Genomic DNA, 22,054 nt, shown 5'->3' on the forward strand with positions numbered 1-22,054 from the left:
CAAACACTTTTCACTGAGCCATAACTCCTTTCTCCAGCCCAGAGCTCGGGTGCTGACAGAAAACCAAGGTTTCTCTGGCCCCACAAACCCAGAGCCACCATCAGGCTAAAAGGGGGTGTCATTTACTGCAGACAACTTTCATTTCCAAAGGGTTTCCACTGCCAAGTTCTCCCCAAATCAATGTTATCAATCCCACTCGTAATTTTACAAACTTCAAAGGGTTAAGACAGCAAGCACATTTATTGACTGGTGCTTCTTGGTGGTTTCAGTAAAGCATGACTGATTAGAGCCCCCAGTTCTAAAGAGCCCAGCTTTGTGAAGCTGGAATAAATGGGAGTCTGTCAATAACTCAGATCCAGGCATATTGACATAGTTTACAGCCTCAATAGGCAATTAACACTTTACAGTGGATATTACCCAGTGGCCTCCCCATGTTTTACTGCACATTTTCTGCCGTCAGCTGCAATATTGAAGGTTTGGAATAAAAATGGTATTGGACAGACAACACCTTTGTTCAGCTGCACAAAAATTTTCTTTAACATCTGGGAGAGATCACAGTTTCATTCCTCTTTATTCATTCTCTCACACCCCTCGTTTCACTTTCTCTGTCATTTACAGTACCTAGCCTGCATTGGTGAACTTAACAAACTCTCTTAACTAAGTAATTAATGAAATCTGTTGAGTGCCAAAACTCTCTAGGGAAACCCCAAAATAGTGACAACCCCAGCCTTTTCTCCTACCATGGGAAAGGCTGAGCAAGTTCATGAACGCCTCCTTGGCAGACAAATTATACTGACAAACAAGTGAAATCATCCAGGAGCATTTAAAGCAGAAACAGCTAAAAAAAGATTTCACAATCATCTCTTGTAGCCAGGACCAAGATTGTATCCCACTTTGATCAGGACAGAATTGCAGTACAGCCCCTACCAGCTACACATGCACAGGAGAAAAAGAGGAAACAAATCCACAGGGATGTGTATTCCTGCCTGGCTTCTGCTGCGTTTAGCCCTGGTGAAACACACTGGCTTTGCATTTTGCCACCACTGTCATGGTCCTTTAGCTCTGTTCTCCTGCAGCAGCAGCATCACAGCACTCTCCAGGCTGGCAGAGAGCTCTAAGGGCACCAAGTCACCTGCTGAGCCAGCTCTGCCAAGGCCACCACTAACCCATGTCCCTAAGCATGACCTGCCTCCACCCAGGAGCACAGATCCACAGAGGGGTGGCAGAATTCTGCAAGGCTCACCCATGGGGTCAGAATGGACCAGTTTGTTCTTTAAAGCTACACTAAGTTACAGGCTCTGAATGATGGAGAAAATGCCTCATCATTGATTTGTGCAAAGGCTCAAGTGAAATTACACAAAAACGTAACACAAGCCACAGAATTCCCACAGGCACCATTTTCAGCAAGGAAAGGAAATCATTTTCTCTATCTATGGCTTGCAGAGGATTGTCTATCTTGCCTTTTTCTTTTAAGGGAGGAAAACTGTAGATCACAGATTACAAGGCTATGAGGGTGATAGGGAATTGATCTTCATTTATCCCATGTCCAGTAGCAAAAGACACCAGTGGAATTTTCCAAGAAGAGGCAAGAAACAAGCCTAATCCCCAATGGCAAATTTTTCATTTACTTGAAAATTATACAAGATTTATAAACTATTTTATAGGTCATGTATTTTGGTCCTCACTCTTCAGAGTAGTGAAATGCAACCTCAGTTGTAACTTGTTTCAGATGGGATGAATTTATCAAATAATTGAAATTGATAGAGTGTATTTACATGACTCAGATAGACTGGCAGATGGATTTGCCATCAACAGCTCATTTTGCCTTCAGCAATTACTCTTAGAGTGGAGAATTTAGAATTATTACCTGTTTAATGGAAACCTCAGACAAGAATAATTAAAGACTTAAGTCACCAGGTTTGGGAGAAGGAGCAATACAATTTTTCAAGGATGTCTGGAGTGCCATGGAGCCCTCAGCTCTTTCTCAAACATTTCCTACATGCTCAGCATCCATCAGTGACATTTAAACTCAGCTTTGCCCAGCTAGGTCTGGATGAGCTGGGTCCTGAGCCAGAGCCAAGGCCAGCCCTAAGCAGCAGCCAGGCTGCAGCAATGTCATGTGTGTCCCAGCCACAAAACCCAATTCTGTTTAAGAAAATAGATAAAAGAATTAGCAGCAAGATTCAGAGATGACAACTGGATGTGTGTAATTGCTGGATGTCCTCTTTGAATTTCTCTTGAGGGACTGAAATAGAAATACTGTCATAGCTTTCTTCCCTCACCCTGTCTGTCCATGTATATGGATTAGTTTAGAGAGACAGTCTAAGAAATACATATCAACATGGGATCTTCCATGCTGAGAGAAGCCAGTGGGAACTGTTTCCTCCAGAAAAAAGTCAGCTTTCCAAAGGAAGAAAAAATAAATAAGATCAAGAGATAAAGATATAAAGAATAGTCCCAAAGATGAAACCAACCATTTCTTGTCAGCCATTCCTACAATTCAGTAGAAAAAGCCCCCCCTGGAAGACTGTTGGGTGAGATCTAGTTTAAACTTGCTACAGGAAATAAAGTGCAACCTGTTCCATAGCTGCTACTTGAAGAAAACCCCCACTTCAAACCCTTTGTCTTTAATGACTTTCAAAAATAAAATAGATTCACAGGAACAATGTGAGCCATATGCAAATCACACTTTTTCTCCCAAGCAGGCACAGTCCTGGAAGTCTTCTCGGCTTGAAAGAAGCAAAGGGCTTGTCAGGGAATAAAACACTGTACAGCCTAAGTATGGACAGGCTGCTCTGGCCTTAAAGAATAATGGTAGTTATTACATCTACTGAAAGGAAAGAGAAAAAAATCTTCAAACACTAACAAAATGAATCCCCAAAAGCTGCTGTGAGTTTGCACTGCTGTTATTTCTCTGTGTTTGTGGGAGCAGGTGATGTCCCCACCCTGTTGGGCAGAGGTGGCCAGCCCAGCCTGGCAGCCTGAGCCGTGACCCTTGCATGGTGCTCTGCCAGGCAAGGACATCTGGCTGCTCCTCTGATCTGAAGTCCTGTGGTTTTCCTTTGTGATGTGGCAAAGCACATGGCCCCCAGTACATCTGTATAATTAATGTGAGGGGAAAATATGAGCAACAACAGAAAAAAAAAAAAAGAAAAAAAAAATCCCTCAAAGAACAGAAGCTGTTCAGGGTCAGCAGAAAGTCTGATAAAATAAAGATGTAGCACAGAGTCACGGGATGGGTTTGCCTGCATGCATTGGGGTATTTAAGGCATGAAGAGAGCTCTGATTTCACCCTGTGCCACTGAACAAGTTCTCCACTTCTTGAAACATCTGTTTCACCAGTTTCTCATATTCTGCAAGCCCTGCAGGGCAGGGACACTCTTGTATTTACAGATAAAGTCTCTACTGGACCCAATAACAATATAGAAACAAGAATAAAAAAGTCATCTGCCTTTTGCAGCCAGCAGGAATTACCATATCTGCTGAGCTTTTTTAACAGTTTGTTGTGTTTTGCCATACTGGGCTTTTTTGAGACATTTTACTGAGGTAAGTGGCAGTCTGAGCTTATGGGGACAAGTGCCCTGTAAAGGACAGCAAAAGGTTCAGCAGCAGCAAAGGCTGTGGTTCTCGAAGAGCAGAGCTGGCAAGCTGAGCCCTGTGAGCTGTGAACCACCAAAAGCCAAACTGCAGGGACACTGAGAGAGGAGCAGCCACCCTGGGTGAGGACCCAGAGGCACTGGTGACACCAGGGGACAGGGACTCCAAAGCCAGCAGGTCACTTCAGAGCCCTGCTCCACTCAGATCTTGGTTCTTTGCAATTGCACTGTTTGAAAAGAAGACAAAAAAATGAAAGGGAAAAACGAAAATAAGGCTTCTTCTCTTAAAGGAAAAAGGGAAATCCTGAAACTCAAAGGAAACTTCTCATGTGATTTATAATATTTATAAAAGCCTGTTATCAGGGAAGTGTTATATTAATTTCTTCCCCCTATACACAGCAAAGGTCATAGGTAGGGGATGAATTTCCACATTTTGTACTATAAACACTGTACTGTTTAAATCTCTCTTATGACACCCTCCTTTGAGGGGATTTCATTTGTATTTGTTAAGCTCTGAGTGTCATTTAGTTGCATTAATGGACACTTAACATGCTACCAAGTATTTTTTGGTAGGCCTTTATTTCAGAGTTCCCATTATGATGAATTCATTTTGCTCTGAAAGCAATAGCCCCACTTGTAATGTATTTTTCTGGTATTAACATGCCTCTGCAAGCGTGTCCATAGGTGCTCAAGTGCAATTTATCATTAGTTAAATGAGAGTTAATGGACACTAGAAGTGGCACTTATTTTCTGAGTGATCCATTAACACACACACACAAAAAGAAGACAAAAGCTGGCCAGCAGACTCCTTTGGTAGGATAACTGAGGTCTGCTCTGCACATGTCAAATCTGTTTTGATACCAGGGGTGGCCTTTAAAGCATGGAGTGGGGGCAATCTCAGGTGGCTGAGTGCAAGCAGCTGACGTGAAAAAGGGGAGGAGAGACTGAAAGTTTGTATTGAACACATGGGAGAAAGGAGGCAGGAGCAGGAAATGATTGCCTGAATCCAAAGATGTTGTGGGCACTGCTAAGTGAGCAGTTCTGAATGCTGGGTAACTTCTGGCAAACACAAGAATTCATTGGTGACTGCTTAGAAAAAGGTTTTGGAAGAGTTAGACTGGTTTTTACTGTAAGTCCTACCATCACTGCTCAGCTGATATAGTAATAATCACACCAGGCCAATGTTTTAGTGTCATCTTTCATAAATTATAAATATCTCAGTATTAAATCAAAATCCTAATAAAGTGGTCAATAAAACAGTAATTTCAGGTGAGGAGGAAGAAAGGATGTTTTTTCCCAGTATCCAAGCAGAAGTGAAAGAAATAAATCTCTGAAACAAACTTGGTTGTGGGGTAGAAACTTCCTGACTTTATATCCTATAACTTTTCCTCAGAAGGTGAAACACAAGAAACCCAAACACCTGAGTTCTGCAGGAAACAGTTCCAGGTGCTACAGCACCTCCTGTGGTGACCCAGCTCAACCTGAGGATTGTCCCAGCAAGGACCAGATGCCAAAAACTCCTGGACAACACTGCCAAACCTCTTATCAAAATTACTGCACTTCTTTAATTTCCCCTTAAATTAGATTCCACCATTTCCCACCCACAACTCCCCCAAAGTGCAGCTCATCTTGCTGAATAATCTAAAACTGAAGAAGTTAGCAATACCTCCTCCAAGTTCTCAGTCCTGCATCAGCTTACAAAGGTCAACACTCAGTAGAGTCACAGAAATGCAGCACTAGGACAGGTTAAAGTAAAACCAGAGCCTATTTTATCATTTTTTCCTCAAGAGTAGAGATACTTTGACATTATTATTTGACAGTATTCCATTTGGATGTGAATGTCAAGCATAGGTGCAGACTAATTATTTCCAAGAAGGGGGTAAGACCCCATAACTTACATATATATATATATATGTATATACATTTATATATACATATATACATTTTTATTTTATTATATTACATTATATTACATTATTTTATTTATATATATTCTTTATATATTTATTTATTGTCTATTTTTTATTTCTAGTACTTATATATATATATTTATATATATTTATATATATTTATATATATTTTTATATATTTATATATTTATATATTTATATATTTATATATTTATATATTTATATATTTATATATAAGGGGAAGGGGATCACCAAGGGGTTCCATATGCAGCCAGGAGGAGCAGAGAGAAGAGGGGATGTGGGTCTCATCAGGTCACAGGGAGCAGAAGGAAGGGAGATGCAAAGCCAGCAGAGATCTGTGTGTAACAGAGCAAGGCAGAGCACCGTGGGCCACACATTTTGCTGCCTGTTTAATCCTTCCCACATTTGTGGCCAGGCTCCCAAATTCCTTACTCCAGCTCTGTTCCTCTCTCGGATGAAGGTAAATGTTCAGCTCAACAGAGCATGCTAAAACAACTTCATAAGCAGCCTGAAAAGCAAATAACTGAAAGCATTTTACTTCTAAAAATCTACTTTCATCAGTTTAAGGCAATTAGTTCAGGGAGATGATGATAAAGCAGTGAAGGTTGCTGCAAGTGACAGCAATGAAACTCCTGACACAGTTATGGTGCAGATTGCAAGAATAAACATTTCCCATGTTTCAGAAATCACATTGTCATCGATGTTTGCAGCCCTGAAATGAGCTGAAGTAATCAGCTGCTGCTGGCAGCAGGCAGTTTCTTGGATGGCTTTTGTTTTTCACTACAAGAATCTCCATTTGTAGCTTAAACCCCCTTACACCTGTAACAGCTTTCAGTTGAGTTTCCCTCTGTCCATGGCCAAGGAACAGCCTCCCAAAACTGAAGGAAAAATCCAGATGCCTGGGCCTTCTGCAGCGTTCCCCAGCACCTTCTGAGCCTCAGAGAGAAGCACAGCCCAGGGGCCGTGAGATCTGCCCAGGCTGGCTTTGTCCAAGGCAGAACAGATCCTCCCATTCTGTCAGAAATACACTGGTTTTAAAACAATAAGAAAACACTTAAATTTTCAGGGTTTTCCCATTTTTTCCCTTTTCTCAGCTCTCTGCTGTGGCATGGGTAGATCAGAAATTAGGCATGTCATCTCTACCTGAAGGGAGCTCTCTGACACCTCTGGAAAGTCCTAATTGGTTATGAAATGTCAGAAAAAGCAAACACTTCTGCAAAGATCCCAGAGATATTCAGTCTTTGGGGTCACCTCATCTATTCCCTACAGTCATGGTACCAGGCACCAAACTTCCAGTTATCCCTTTATCCCAAAAAGTAACGTTTGGAGGAATTTCCCCTGCACTGCTCATTGCTGTGTAATTTTTCAAAAGGAATAAAGCTGTTTCCAGCATTTTGTCCCCATGCAGACACAGCAGAGGAGCCATCCTGCAGGAGAGCCTCTCCATGCAGGACAGGTCGCTCCAGGACACAGGAGGATGGCTCAGGGACCCTGGTGAGGGCAGGCTGCTTCTCCAGGTGTCTCCACAGCCTCTGGAGAGCTGCTCAAAGCCAGCACACAATTTCTGCAGAAGGCAGCACAGGATGAGGTTTCTCTGCTTCCTTGTGAAGGTCAGAGGTGTCCTGATGGACAGGAATTTTCCTCCCTCCCTGGCCCTGCACCTGGTTGTCTCCATTTGCCAATTATCAAATGAAACAAAGCAATAAATCATCACCTCAGGGGCAAGTCCCCTGCAACCGCAGCGTCCCAGTTCTACGGCACATTCCACGCTGAAATCACTGTGTGCTCACACAAGGGCACATTTTGTTCTCTGTCCTTCTGTTTCCCACCACTTTTTGATGGTTCTCCTGCTCTCCAGTACCTGCAGATGACATCTCTGAGGCAGTTACTAGGTTGGTTAATCTTTTTAGCTTGTCTGGCTTTATTTTTTTATTTTTATTTTTGCACTCCTTAAAACCCTTGAGGAAGTAGAGGAAGTACCAGACCAGGATTTTTAGATTAACTCACACACACCGATCCCAAACCTCTCTTCTTCCTTCACAGGAGTGAAAAAGAGAAAAGATAATTCAGCAAGGCAGACAAGACAGTGGATAAAGGAGAGATGGAGCCCCAGCATCAGGACTCTTAACTTGCATGATAAAAGTATCAAAACTGGTTTAATCTGCAAGATCTTTGCCTTCTGCCCACAGACCTCACTTCAGTTCATTGCCCCTGGCTGAATTCAGTGATGTTAGGTTCAGGGAGAAAAGTCTTCCCTTAGGAAAAACATTCAGAATCATCTCAAACAGGGTTTAGAGGTTTCAGTCCTAGGTTTTTCTACCATGTTTGTAGAGAGAAAACCCTTGGAGTAAAACTTCTAAACCCTGACACTTACCTGAGCTCCAGTTTTGAATAGTCAGTATAAAGTTGTTTTTTTATTATATTTTTGCTTTTCAGAAGAGAGAATACAAAAGGCATTTTTGGCTAGTCAATAGAAGAGGTAGAGAAAGTCAGTATAAACATGCAAATACACACAGATCGTGGCAGACAAAGTCTGCAATGTAAGATCAAACTCATGTTTCTCAGTTTTAATTTGTCTCTGCATTTTGACTTTACTGAGGCACAATGAATTGCTTTCAACCTTGCCTTAACAGCTAAGAAAAATGAAAAATCTTGCTTTTACTGTGGAAATGAATGGAGAAAAAAAAGTTCAATGAATACCAAATTCACTTTGTCTTAATGTTACTGCAAAGGAAAAGAGAAAAGCACAGGTTATGGATATTGGGATCAGAGCCACTGAGTGAACTTGCAGCTGCAAATATGAAATAAATTGGAACATGCAAAAGAACCAAGTTCATCAAGTCATTTATAAAACACAGAAAAAGCAAGGGAGAGTCCTTACAAAGAGAGGGTAATACAACACAAATCTTACTGCCAAGGGCCATAATTACATCCAGGCAGTTTAATCCTGCACTAAGCCTTAATTCAGCCTCCAGGTTTGGTCTTTTGTCTCTGCCCACAGGCTTTGTGTGCACAGTTGGGACATGTGGAGATGACTCATGTCCTTTTACAGGTAACAGAAAAATATAGTGGAGTCTCCAGCTCTATTTTTTTTCTCTCTTTTTGATGGAGAAAGAAGATCTGACTTTAAATTTGTGCCTTTTGTCTTCCTTTCCATATGTCTTGTTTGTGGTTCAATTATTGTGATATTCTCCCTATGTATACTGATGCTTGGGGAATCTGGTAATACTTAACAAAAATATAAAAATAAAAGGATTCTGTCTGCCAAGCAGAAAGTAATTAAGGAACCTGGAACACAGAGGGCAATAAAGTTATTGAAGGAGCAGTATTCATTAAGCAAGATAAAGCACAGCAGGGTGTGCAGTGCTGGCCCTGTCCCTGTGCCCTACAGAACTCCAGGTATCCAAGGGCTGAGCTGCACTTTGAGGCTGTGAGGCTGCAAGCCAGGAGCCAGAGGAACAGAGCACTAATGAGAGGATAGCCCAAACTACAGCCTCTCACTTCTCTTCTAAATCAGCCCTGATTTAATTGTTTAATTTAAAGTCCAGCAGCTGGCTGAACAAATAATTCCCAACACCATTCTGAGCCTAAACTTGTTCCTCAGTGTTATCCTAGCACTGTATTCTGCTGTGTGAATTCTAGATTGGCTGAAGAACAGCCCTCAGTAGAATTTGTTGTTCTGGGTTAGGGATCTGTTAATTTTAATTCTGCTTGGCTGATACAGCATTGTTTCTACTTCTGAACAGGCACCTGTACAAAACTGAGCAAAAAAACAGAAATAAACCCCCCAACTCCAACCTCTGTTTACAGTTCAGTTTCTTCAAGAATGCACGTGGAAATCCTTGTGTCTTCAGGCAAGTTGCAGTAACACAAACTCCCCAGAAGCTCCAGGAAACATTTACCCTATAACATGACAGCTCTAATTCTGGGGAATGCCAGGTCCCACCCCAGAAGCTGCTGCATTTCATTGCTAATTGAAAAGAACTCAGAGCCATAATAGAGAGCTTCAGAATAATCTGGCTGTATCCAAAACTTTCTCTTAAGTGACAATGGTTGTCACTGCAGTTCAGTTTTCCTGTGTTGCCACAACACAGTAAACTGTAATTATTCCCACTTCCCAGAGACAAAGAAAATTGTCTCATTCAAAGTCACACAGAAAGCATGTGGCAGGAATGGGAGGTGGAGCCAAGTCCCCCAGCCCTTGTCATAACATAATTCCTGAACTCCATCGTGACCTAAGAAATTTGGGGATTTTTTTTCCTTTGTTCCTTTTTCTTCCTGTCCTCAGAATGTATTTACATTTTATTTTAAACCTTTTCCGTTCAGCCCTTAAGGCCAGGAACATGATTTGAACCACAAGTGCACATGATTCCAGGACTTAGCACTCTCTGATTATTTCTCTCAATTCTTGCCAACTGGTTGCAACACCACATTCATACTCCATACTCTAAAATGCTTAAAAAACAGGTAATATGCACATAACCAAAACCCTAGATTAAATTAAAAGTATTTAAACATTTGAGTAGTCCCACCAGGGCCAATTCAAAGTTGCATCACATCTGATAATGTCAGTGTTTAATTATAGCCCACAGTAACCTCTACTTTGCTGGTTTCAAATACTTTCCCAGGAGCTGCTGGGAGCACGTGAACAGATGATGACAATTTTGCTGACACATTATCAAGGTTTCTTTTAGCTAAGCCCAAAAAGTGTAGCTGGACACTGATCCTAATAGATATCTGCTACTGAAGGGGGCAGAGGAGCTTCCCAAAGCCTCCCATCCAAGCAGCCCTGCCAAGGGGCAGCCCCACACCAGCTGCATCAGTCTCCCAAGCACATCCAGCCTGGGCTGGGCCTGTGGAGCTGGATCTGTGCTGGATCCTGGCAAAATGGCAATGCCACTGGGGCTGTGGAGCTGGATCCTGGTAAAATGGCAATGCCACTGGGGCTGTGGAGCTGGATCTGTGCTGGATCCTGGCAAAATGGCAATGCCACTGGGGCTGTGGAGCTGGATCTGTGCTGGATCCTGGTAAAATGGCAATGCCACTGGGGCTGTGGAGCTGGATCCTGGTAAAATGGCAATGCCACTGGGGCTGTGGAGCTGGCCACTCTGACAGAACCCAGGGGGAATGGTTTGCATTCGTGTTTGCAGGCTGGTTTGGGGAAGCCAGGGAGCCCAGAGGAGGCAACGAGGCTGGTGAGGGGCTGGGAACACAAACCCTGTGAGGAACAGCTGAGGGAGCTGGGGCTGTTTATCCTGGAGAAAAGGAGACTCAGAGGCGAACTTATCTCTCTTTACAGCTCCCTGAGAGGTGGCTGTGGGCAGGTGGGGTTGGTCCCCTTCTCCAGGCAGTACTGACAGAACCAGAGGACACAGCCTTGAGCTGCACTGAGGGAAATATAGGTTGGATATCAAGAAAAAGTTTTTCAAGGAAAGAATAATAAAGCATGGGAATGGTCTGCCTGGGGAGGTGGTGGAGTCACCATCCCTGGATGTGGCACTCGGGGCCATGGTTTAGTTGAGGTGTTAGAGCTGGGTTGGACTCGATGATCTTGGAGGTCTCCTCCAGCCTGGTCATTCTGTTGAATTCTGCTGTTGTTGAGCCCTGGGTGCTGAGGGCAGGGCTGGGACAAGACTCATCACCACAGGGTGTAGCTGGGTTATCTCTTGGGCTCGATGAGATTAGAGATCTCATCCACATTAATGAGCCTGTGATCCTGCAGGCAGGTGAGGGGGTGCCAGCGCAGCCCCACGGCCCCGTGGAACACTGACACTCGTGCTCAGGGGTGGAGATCAGGGGAAAAGCTCCATGGACAGCAGCTCCCAAAGGCACAGCTCCTCCCTGCCCTGCCCTGCCAGGCTCAGGCCCTTTGGCCCCTGAAGGGAGCCCACACCATCGGCCCCATGGCATCACTTCCCCCCAGCAGATCCTGAGCTTCCTGCTCCCCTCAGCCTTCCTCCCCATCCTACCAACCCTAACAGAAACTATTTGTATTTAGTTCCCTTCTGCTGCTTTTCCCTGATCCCTTGTTTCTAAACCTTTTCCTGCCTCCCAGCTGCCCTGCAGGTCACACTCTCTACACATCTCCCAAACTTTACAAGATGTTTTCTTCTGGTACATCTTTCTACCCTGGAGGTTTTGTGTGCACAAGAAGTATCTTGAACTCCCTGAATTCCTGACCATGCTGCCTTGGATCAGGCCTCAGAGTGTCTCACCTGAGTCAAAAAATATTCTTTTTCCACCTAAAAATCTAGCATTTCCCATTTAAATGACCACAGCCACAACTTCTGTATCTTACTACATGGCAGGAAGATGAAAATATGAGGAGAGTGTCTGAGTATATAAATAAAGCAGGAGTTTATCATCATTTATTTATAAAAACTATTTCTAATCTAATTCTTTGGATATTATCTAGGGGCAAGAGAGATGAGACAAAAAAAAAGGTTCTTAATCAGGAATTGCCACATGGAGTGGTTTTGATTAGTATGCAAAACATAGATTATAAATAGATTTATAAATAAATGATCAACTACGGCTGCTTTATTTATCTATGGACTTGCAGAAAATTTGAAGGCTGAATTCTGATTAAATGACAATCACCACTAATGGTGGACTGGCTGGCTCAAAGGGACCAGTAAAGGGAAGAAAAAATATATTTGCATAGCACCTTTGAGTCAGAAGAACTCCCAAGTGCTTTGCAGAATTAATATTATATTTTAGGGGTCACTTCATCCATTACTGAAATGCAGCCTCTGAGGAGGAGGGAAGATGACTTTCTGCATCTATTTCACCTTTCCTTGAAGATCTCTAAGCACTTTGCACACTAATTAAGCTTCCAATTGTATCTATGCAATCCACTCCTCCTGCCAGTTACTAAACCAGTAAAACCTAAAGTACCGGGAATAAAACCAAGGAAAATTCATCAGCCTGATATAACTTCATTTCAATTCCTGATCATCAGGCTGAGGTCAGCTTGTACCTCAAGAGGATGAACTCAGCAGAACGGCAGTGCAGACCTCAAATCACATTAAAAAATTAGGAGTTAGCCCCGTTGTGTCCAGTATCACACCACACAAACTTCTCCTCTCAGAGCACTGTAGGATCCCACCAGGAACAAAACCTCAGCCCCGAGGTTTGCAGCTCTGCCTGCACTTCTTTTCACTGCTCTGTCCTGCTGTGGAGTCACACACAGCTCTGGGAGACTGGAGTTCAACACCACACTTCAGGCAAAATTTAAAAACCTGAAAGTTTGTAGATGCAACACTCAGCCCATCTGTACCAAAGCCATTCACCTGGGTCAGACTCCCCCAAATCCATCCAACAGCAGGGCACAGGGGAGAAATACATCCTCTGGAAGTGCCAGTGAGTGGGCTCAGCCTCTCCCATTTACCTTGCCTTTGGAAAATAAGAAAGGCAAAGCATTTCTTTTCATATGGCAGTGCTGTCCTGCCAAGACAGTTTTCACAGCTGAACACTTCCCAAGGTGCCAGTTCTGCAATTCAGGGCCTGGATGCGATCCCCTGAGCATGATGGATGGCTTTAAAATAAAGGCACTTGGAGAAGTACCAGCTGTCCAGGTGCACATTGGATCAGCTTGGCTGAACCACCCCTCCTCCTCCTCCTTTGCCTACCTCTGAGGAAGGAGTAGGAGCTCATCCATGTACAGGAGGAAGGCTCTGATGTCAGGAGAGACACAAGAGCCCAGCAGATATGAGCAGAGACATGGCCACACGTAAGCCACATCTCATCCAAATGTGAGTCTGCTTTTACTATGTCCAAAATAACCTGCTGCTGTATTGCAAGTTTGTGTGACTCCTTTTAAATTCACTTTATCTGGCCTAGTCATTTCTGATTTCTTCACCCCAATAACCACTAGCTAAGAGGCAGTAAAAAGGCAGAATTAACTTTTTTACTTCAAATAAACCAACTCAGGCTCCAATGACACCCCACCCACTACTCACACTTCTTTCCTGTGTTCATTCCAGGTTTCCAGATAACCCTGGAAAGGGACTTAATCCTAAACTTTGAAAGGAGAAGATAGGTTGTTACACAGGTTTCCTTCCCACAGGGCCTTAGGAGAGAGCACAGACCATGTCCCAGGCCTTCTGGAGCTGACTCTGTCAGTGACATGGATCAAACTCCATTTCGTAGAAACCATAGACCAACACAGCCCTACTTCCTCTCCCCACCCAGCAAATTAACAGCATGGGCAGTCTCCTGAGCAGATTTTAGCACAGCTATAACAGTCTGTCCGGAGAGAACATCACCCCTCACTGCCCAATTAGAAAAACGTTGAATGCACGGAAATGCCTTTTGAATAAACACTTGATAACCCTCAATAAAACTGTAAGAGAGAGTTACTGCAGATTTACTGCCCAGGAAAGGAAAACTCTTCAAGGCTCAGCCAAGAGCTTATTGCTTCTTTTTTAATGCTGATAAATGCAAGAGCTCCACAATCCCCCAGCAACCTGGGTTAAAGCAGCTTAGCAGGAGAATAAAATAGGTACCTTATGAGGTGCCCATGAGGGATGGGGGGAACCACAAGTTATCCACAGAGGCTCTGGGTTGCTGTGCTTGTGTTGTGTGGGGTGTGCTGAGGGCTGTGTCACCGAGCAGCAGCACAAAGGTCCCCACTCTGCTGTGGGACATGAACTGCCCAGGCCCTGCAGGGGTGACCTGGACTGGGGTTGCAGCCCTTTTGGCTTCAGAACTTCCCCTGCTCTTCCACAGGGAGCACAGCTGTGAGGCACAGCTGCATGGTGAGAACACCTTCCTTCCTACTGCACCCTAAAGTGCACCAGGCATCAGCCTGGCCAGCTCTGCTGTGAGGATGCTTAAATTGCTTCTGGCTTTTCTGAAAACGTGTGATTGGCACTGAGGAAGGAACGGGTTGGCTCTATTTACACAAATCCAGCTTTCCCAGCCCAGCTGCCCAGCCTCCTCGGGCAGCAGCCCTTCCTGTGGGAGCACACTGGGGATGTTCACAGCCCCAGGGAGGATTCCTAAATGAACATTGACATAAAGGTCCTGCCCCTGCTGATGAGCATTGATGTGCTGTTTTCTGAATTCTGCAGTTCTTGGTGATGGGGAAGCATTTACAGGGTAACTTTGTTTTCCTCCTTAAAAAGTCTAGAGGGGAAGAGCCCAGTGCTTAAACAATAAACACCCAACAAAAATCCTCACTAATTCCCTTATCATCTCTATTCACTTGGGCAGGTTTCCTTCCCAGTAGCCCTGTAGCCAGTGTCTGACATCCATGGGAACACCCAGGGTGCTGGGGATCACAAACCCTGCGAGCAGAGCAGCCCTGCCACCATCCACGGCAGCAAATGAATTCTGATGCTTCCACTTCTCTTCCAAGGGAGGGTGAGTGAACAGGCCCAGCAAGGGCAGTCTCAAAGGCCCAGACACTTGTGTACCTCAGTTTCACCTCCCTCTCCAGCCAAGGCAGCTCTTCCCATGGCCCAGCCAGCACTGGCTGATGTTTGTTCTATTTTAGCAGCTGCTGCTTTATCGAGGGAGCCAGCAAACTGAGCTTTGGAGACCTTTCCTGCTCACACTCTTAATGTACAGCGAGCAATCTTTGGGGTAATGCAGGAGGGCAATCAAAAGAAATTTCCCTCCAGGCTCCTGCTGTTATTTCCTATTGAAAAATAGTATTAAATGTGGTCTACCACTGTAGTAATTAAAGAGATAATGTGTTATTTTATGTATTATAGGATCCCTCGCACAAGTAAGTGGAGTTACATTCCTGTTGCTGTTCCAAGGATTTTCTAGATACAAAAACATGACAATATCTCTGAAAGACAAAGAGGTTAAGCTATTTAAAATATCACTACACTATTCCCCTAGGCACAATTTGTATTATCACTCAAGTGAGGGTGTATCAACACCTTCAAATCTTTTGTAATTTATGTCTTAATCGCTGTGCATGGCAGAGATGGAGCCCTGAGGGTTTTCCAAGTGGGGAAACTGAGGAAAACGTGAGAGGAAGAAAAAGGGTTTTGTCAGGATACTACAGCAGGTTGGTGACATTGGGACAGAGCACATTCCCTGAATGCAGCTGGATCCAGATTCAGAAACTCATGCCCAGGAAGTTGCCAAATGTTGGTCTGCAAAGAAGACAAAAGAATGATTTAAGGAATGAAAAGTAACACTCACTTGGTAAAAGGATGCTGATGCTGGAACATCCAACTTTCCTGGTGATTTTTCTCTCCTCCTAAAACAAGGGGATAAGCCTTGCTTATCTCTTACATAAACATGAGATGTTTGCTGGTCAGCATTGCAGTTATTAAATCTCCACCCCTTTGCAATGCACATTTTGGAAAACGCTCCCAAGACACAGATCCAAGTTTGTGTAAAAATGGGAATACATCCATGGAGCCACTGGCACATTCCAAGCAGGCTGCTGCAGTTGTTCACACTAATTCAGGAAGAAAGGAGGATATAAATTGGGTACCGAGCTGGCATGGAATCACTCTGTGCGTGTTATTACAACAACAGGAACATCCTTGCACTCCATCTCCTGAATCAGTAAATAAAAACCACTGTCTCTCTGATATCAGATATATTGTCTTGGATTGCAAAAAGTCACTAGTGAGACACAAACTGAAAGAAAAGCAAAGGATTTTTGTTCACAAAAAAACTTCTGATACTGACATTTAAACTGGAATTTGTTAACAAGGAAGAATAAAAGCTCTAAAAGACACAACTCCTCTATTTTCATAAGCAAAAACATCCCAACTTGAAATTCTCCCTGTGCAATGCCTTCAATTAATAATGTAAAGTATCTGCCACCAATTATAAATCCTTTTTATGAATGCTGAATGTGGCTTGTATCTTTTCTCTCACTTCATCAGATGCCATGAATTGAAGGCTGTAACAGCATCCTGGCTATTGCATTTCTTTTTTCCCCATACAGAATCATATCCAAATTTTTCAATGTTTTTTTAATGCTCCATTTCTCTTAATGGCAAATGAGGTTTCAAAATGTAGAGGAAGTTTTGAAAATATATTGGTGAAACAACAAATTGGAAAGTAAAGGGAGGGAGAAAAATGAAGTACTATCTGCACCATATTATATAAGTAGTAAGGGAAAATATTGGGAAAATGAAGAGAGAAAGCTTTTAAGTGCTTACAGTAGTGAGTTCTGCTGTTTTACAGAATTCTCCTTAGAAGAGCAGGGGGGAAATTATTAATGGATGTCCAGCACAATTCTGACTTATAAAAACACAAAAATAGTTATTGCAACTTAAAAAGAATCCTGGCTTAAAATGTTTTTAATCCAAAATTTGTTAGGATCTGTCCTTTTCAATTATTCCTGCAGCAAAGTTTGCTTCAATTTGACTGAAGCAGCAAAAGTTGCAGCAGGCACTGCAACACTCGGTCATTTTGCCATCTCCTTAGTGACCTTTCTTGCTTTTTTACCTATCAGACTTTCACAAATTATGCCAGATCCCTACCATGCTCAACCATTTCTTTATCTGTGCTGCAAAAAAGTTGCAATTTACATTGTGCAAGTTTTTATTTCGCATTATTTATCTTTAGTGATAAATGTTTGTCTTTAAAAATTTAGCTGGAAGCAAGCAAAGGAGCACAAACCCTACCCTCAAGGCAATATCAATGTCTACACCAACCACTGGTGTGGATTTTTAACTTTTCCCCCTGAAAAGTTGCATTTTATTTGCTGATGTGTGACGGCCTCAGTTTTACATCCTGCAAACCTCTGAGGAGCTGCTCACACATGGGAACATCACCTCACAGGGAATAAAAGGCACAACACAGAAATCTTCCCCTTTCCAGCAGGATCATCCTGTGAATGTTCACTTTGCTGATTTAATGTCCAAATTCATCGTCCCAAATGTGTATTTGTACAGAATTACTGATGTGTCTGAGAAGACCAAACCAAGCTCTAGATTTTATAAATATTTCTTTTTTTGATGCTTCTTTACTGATTTTATTACCATGATCACAAATGTAAGGCAGCTTATTCACCTTTTACACCAAACACATATAAAGACAGTCCAAAGCATATCAAGGGAAAGCTAAGTTTGGGTAATGCAGGCTCCAGATCTCTAGATGAAATTACCAGAGTGGACAACAAACACAGAAAGTGTCACCATGCTTTTGAGAAAGCAGATTAATATGCAACATCTATTTTATGTGTGCATCTCTAGTCCTGTGCTTGCTGAGCTCAGGTGTTTATACAACGTCTTGGACAATGGTCAGGGAGTCCTTTCTGCAGGATGGACAATTCCAACTGCCCAGAGAGACAGAACAAGGGGAAAAAAGCAATAATTGCTCCATGTTCAGTGAGAAAGGGCTCCACACTCATGTGCAATATATCACTCAGGAGGTCTGGGGCAAAACTGGGAATGGCCTTTAAATCTTAAATTTACAGTGCAAGTGTTAATTGAAAAATTCTGTTTTAGGGTGATGTACAGGTTGAATTTGATGAGCCAAATTCTGACAATTTGTTCTGTGTGACTTTCACTCCTGCTCTAAATTACTGGGTGCTGTGACACTGAAGGTAAAAGACAACAGTGGTAGTTAGGGGTTGTAGCAAGATCCCATCCCACAAAAAGAAAATTTAACCCCCTCCTTCTAAGACTAGAGAAAAAAAACTGCATCTTTAGGGCTCATTTTGAGCTGACACACTGCACTGAGGTGTCTTTTTCCCTCTGCAGCTCGTGTGCAGCAGTCCAGCTCTCTGCTTTCCCTACCAGCTGCTCTACACACACCAGCCCTGCCAGCAGGAAGGTGTGGAGGAATGAATGAGGACTGATGATTAACGAAGAAAGAGGGTGAATATTAATCATGGACTCAACATTTGATGGGAACACTGATGGAATAGTGGTCCCACTGGAAGTTGTTAGGAGTTGATTTTTATGCCCCAGGGCGGTAGTTTTAAACCAGGACTCATGATGGAAGAGAAGTTGCTTGTAATACATTAAACAGGCCATTGTGGAAAACATGCCTTCAGCCTCCCCCTGCCCTGACTCCTGCTTTGTTGAGAGCTGTAGCCCAGATCTTCTGTGCACCTACATTCCCCCAAACACCCCAAAATGCAAAGATCCAGCCTTTAAACAGCAGCAAAACACAAACAAGACATCCCCCTTTGCCCTGGCTGAGCTGCAGGAGAGCCCTCAGCACCTCATGTTAAATCAAGAAATGCTGATATTGCTGGTTCTGAGCAGCTTTTCTGTTGTTCAGCACCCTTGTGCTAGACCAGGAGAAAGAGGAGAGTCTGGCACAACTTCCCCAGCTGGGTTATTCAGGTTTGAACTATGGCTGTTTGCATCCCAAACCTCTTTGAAGGCAAAAGGAGTCAGAGCTACATCATGAATTGGTGTAGCCAAGCCCTCCCAAGCTAGGCTGGAATTTCCTGTGTCTCAAATTAACAACTGCACATCCAATGAATGCCCCAGAATGGCCTCCAGCATATATCCAAAGAGCTCTGTTGGTGTTGTTCCAAAGGGTTTTATCTGGGGGAGGAGGTGATATGAAAATGAGAGAAGGACTGTACTCAGAGCTGGTAATAATTGCTGTTAAGTTTCTCAGGGACAGCTCTTCAGGTTTCCTGAGGTGCTCCCTCCTCTAAACTCTACCAGTACTCCAAAAGATGCAGAATCACAGCACATGACACCTTTCCTGAACTTTTCTCCACAAATTAATCCATACCATAGCTCCTATCAGGAAAATATCATATGCCCAACAACTTTCTGTATAGACAAGGTTATTTTTTTCTAAATAAAAGTTTAATTTTAAATGTACAAACAGCTTTTATACTTGCAGCAAAAGGTTAGGCAGAGAATGGGTTGGTTATGAATGTTATACATGCATTTTTCTATAGATTTAGGCTGAGGTCTTTCACCTCTCAGCAGTAATTGCTTTCCCAAAAAGGAAATGTGTCTGCTCATGGGATGCAGCTCAGCTACCCCTCCACCTGTGTGTCCCACAATATGAAGGAAAAAAGCAAAGCTATTCCCTTGATTTCAGCTACAGGAGAGAGTGCAGTTGGCCACAGTGCAACAAGTCACCAAGAATCCCAAGGGCACAAACCAGAAAATTCTCCCAAGTGCACTGAGGCCAGAAGCAGCTGAACAACAGAAATTGTTTAATCCTCAATGCTGCATTTTATCCAGAACATTGGGCCTCCAACAACCCAGAAACCTTCAGGTGCATTTTGATAGTTAGTTAATGCTGTTCCAGGGCAGGGGATTTGCAGATGTGCAGATGATTTTGGGAGCAAACACTCAGCCCCTGCTCCTGTTTTTGCCCTGCAGTTCACAGGATCCCCCTGACAGCCACTCAGAATTGCTGCTCTCCTGCACAGCAGCCACGGAAGGGAGGGCTCAGGCAGCTCTATCCTGACATCCTTATAAAAGTAGGTGCTGCCTTGCAAAGGGTGAGATGCTCTGCAGCTCCCCTGCATAAATAACTTCTTAATGCATCTGTCATTTCAGGTGTCAGAGCAGAGACAAGGTCAAGCTTGGAGAGAAATCAGCCTGCTCCATCCTTGACCCATCATTCATCACTGCATTTGTCCACAGCCAAACAGCCCAGCTGGTTAACAGGGAAAATACCTTAGCTGAGCTCTAAAAGGGCTCTGTTTCTGCTGTGGAGAAGTTTATTAATAATACTCTCCAGAAAGCCGCAGGAGTTTTGATAGACAACATTGCATTCTCTGTTTTTCAACAGAGAAGTTAAAATCCTACACTGTGCACCCAGTCCCCAGGCTGGGAGAGACAAGAGGTTAATTTTGCAGTCAGCAAACAGTGCCTGTAAGTTATTAGAGATTCACAGTGGTGGGGATATACGAGCCTTGCCTTCACCTTTCCTCATGGAGAAAGTGCAAAGCATCCTGGCTGCGTTAACACTGCCTTGCCATGCAGGTGCCCCCTCATATCACCAGGCAGTAATTAGCACTGATTTCACAGGATTAGGCATGGTTATTAAAATACACACATGAATGCATGCTCATTCATATGAATTTCAGCTACCTTTACAGGAAAGATTCCTAGTTCTTAAGGAAAAAGAAAACTTTTAAAGGTGAAGCTTTGTCCCTAAGGCAAAAATCAGCGTGCTTTAATCACTTTTATGATTTGCTGGCATTTGCATGAGGGTTTGGAATTTTGGAAGGGTGAGGTGGGAAGGAGCATAGAATTTCTCCCCTAAATGCAGGATAGACAGTGAAAAGTTAGGAAGAGTTGCCCTCTGAGGTTCATTGGAGAGCTACTTTGTGATGGCTTCAGTGTGCTCAGCCACTGAATGTCGCTTCACAACAAGAATTCAGCAGAATTCAGCATGCACAGCCTTAATAAACCTTGTCACATTTGTAAATGCAGGCTGTGGGACACACACAGATTTGGTACAGACCCAGGCTGACCCCTAAGTTTGACTCCTTTCTGCTGAGACAGCTACACCTGCAACATTTTAAAAAATTCTGATTTTTATACACACAGACTTCAGTTAACAGTTTATGGGCTCAGACACAGACAAGTTCCCACAGTGTAAAATGTTTCCAGCCCCTAAGTCGTGGTAAATGCCCACGTAGGATTAGCATGACAGTGCAGGAATTTCCCACTCAATGCAGATTTCCATCACTGCAGGCTGAATGAGGCTGTAGGGTTGGCAGATGGGGGTTCTGCCCAGCAGTGTCTGTGTCAGTGCCCCGTGCCAGGAGCAGGCTAAAGTGTGATGGGCCAAGCAGGGGAAGGGCAAACACTGGGATTGCACACAGAGCATTATCTCTGACCCCATTCCTGGGCATGGCAAGAACCTGACACGATTTAAATGAATTTTTTAGTCTTTCTGCAGCTGGTGATCAGCTGGTGCCTTTCAGGGCCACTGCACTCTGCTGTGCACCGGTGGTGAAAGCTGGCTGCAAAGTTAGTTCCTTAGCTCACCATGCTCTTTTCTCAAAGATTTTACCTTCATTTATGTGCATTAGTTGCATCATGCCAGCGTTCCAAGAGCCACAGCATTTTGGGAGGCAAGGTGACCACATCTTGTAACTCCTGGAGCACTCACAGGTACAGGCAGCTCACCCAAAATGTCAGTAACTGCTCTGCCTACTTAAGGAAATAAAAAATAGCCTTGAGATTTCCAGGGTGGTGTAGCTAAGTGGTGAGATTTTCAGTGAAATATATTAGATCCCAAAGCCCAGTGTTGGCTGAGGGGTGTGTCCGTCACCCTTGAGATCCAAGGCTGCACAGAAAGCACCGCCTCAGTTTAAGGAACGAGTCTCTCCTTACCCCCAAATCTCACAGCACCCCCCAGCTAAGTTCCCATCATCTCTCTCCCAGTGTAGACTCAGCAGCTCCATTAGCCCCTCGTTTGTTTGCTGGGAAATGTGTTCCTCTGCTTTGTTTCTTTGGACCTAACATTTTTTATTAATTTTTTTTTTTTTTTTTTTTTGCTTCTTTCCTCCCTCCACACGGTGACAGCTATTTTATCACCTACAACAAGAAATGCTGAGCCTGTTGTGCAGGCAAAACATTTGCAGAGGGGCAGGGGGTACACAGA

At 43.5% G+C, this 22,054-nt stretch overlaps 1 protein-coding gene across 1 annotated transcript in view; it reads right to left on the reverse strand.

The window, feature by feature from the left end:
• LOC147650183 (uncharacterized) overlaps nucleotides 1-21,646 on the reverse strand; it is a 55,410-nt gene extending 33,764 nt beyond the window's left edge. The window contains exons 1-2 of the mRNA XM_086852850.1: nucleotides 21,461-21,646; nucleotides 15,689-15,746 (exon numbers count right to left, since the gene is read on the reverse strand). Of these exons, the coding sequence (XP_086708976.1) occupies nucleotides 15,689-15,746; nucleotides 21,461-21,466 (64 nt within the window). The 5' untranslated portion in view covers nucleotides 21,467-21,646. The remainder of the gene's footprint in view (nucleotides 1-15,688; nucleotides 15,747-21,460) is intronic.
• Nucleotides 21,647-22,054: the final 408 nt, after the last annotated feature.

The sequence above is a fragment of the Cyanistes caeruleus genome, chromosome 16 (assembly GCF_971803275.1).
Source record: "Cyanistes caeruleus chromosome 16, bCyaCae1.hap1.1, whole genome shotgun sequence".
NCBI classification, from domain to species: Eukaryota; Metazoa; Chordata; class Aves; order Passeriformes; family Paridae; genus Cyanistes; species Cyanistes caeruleus.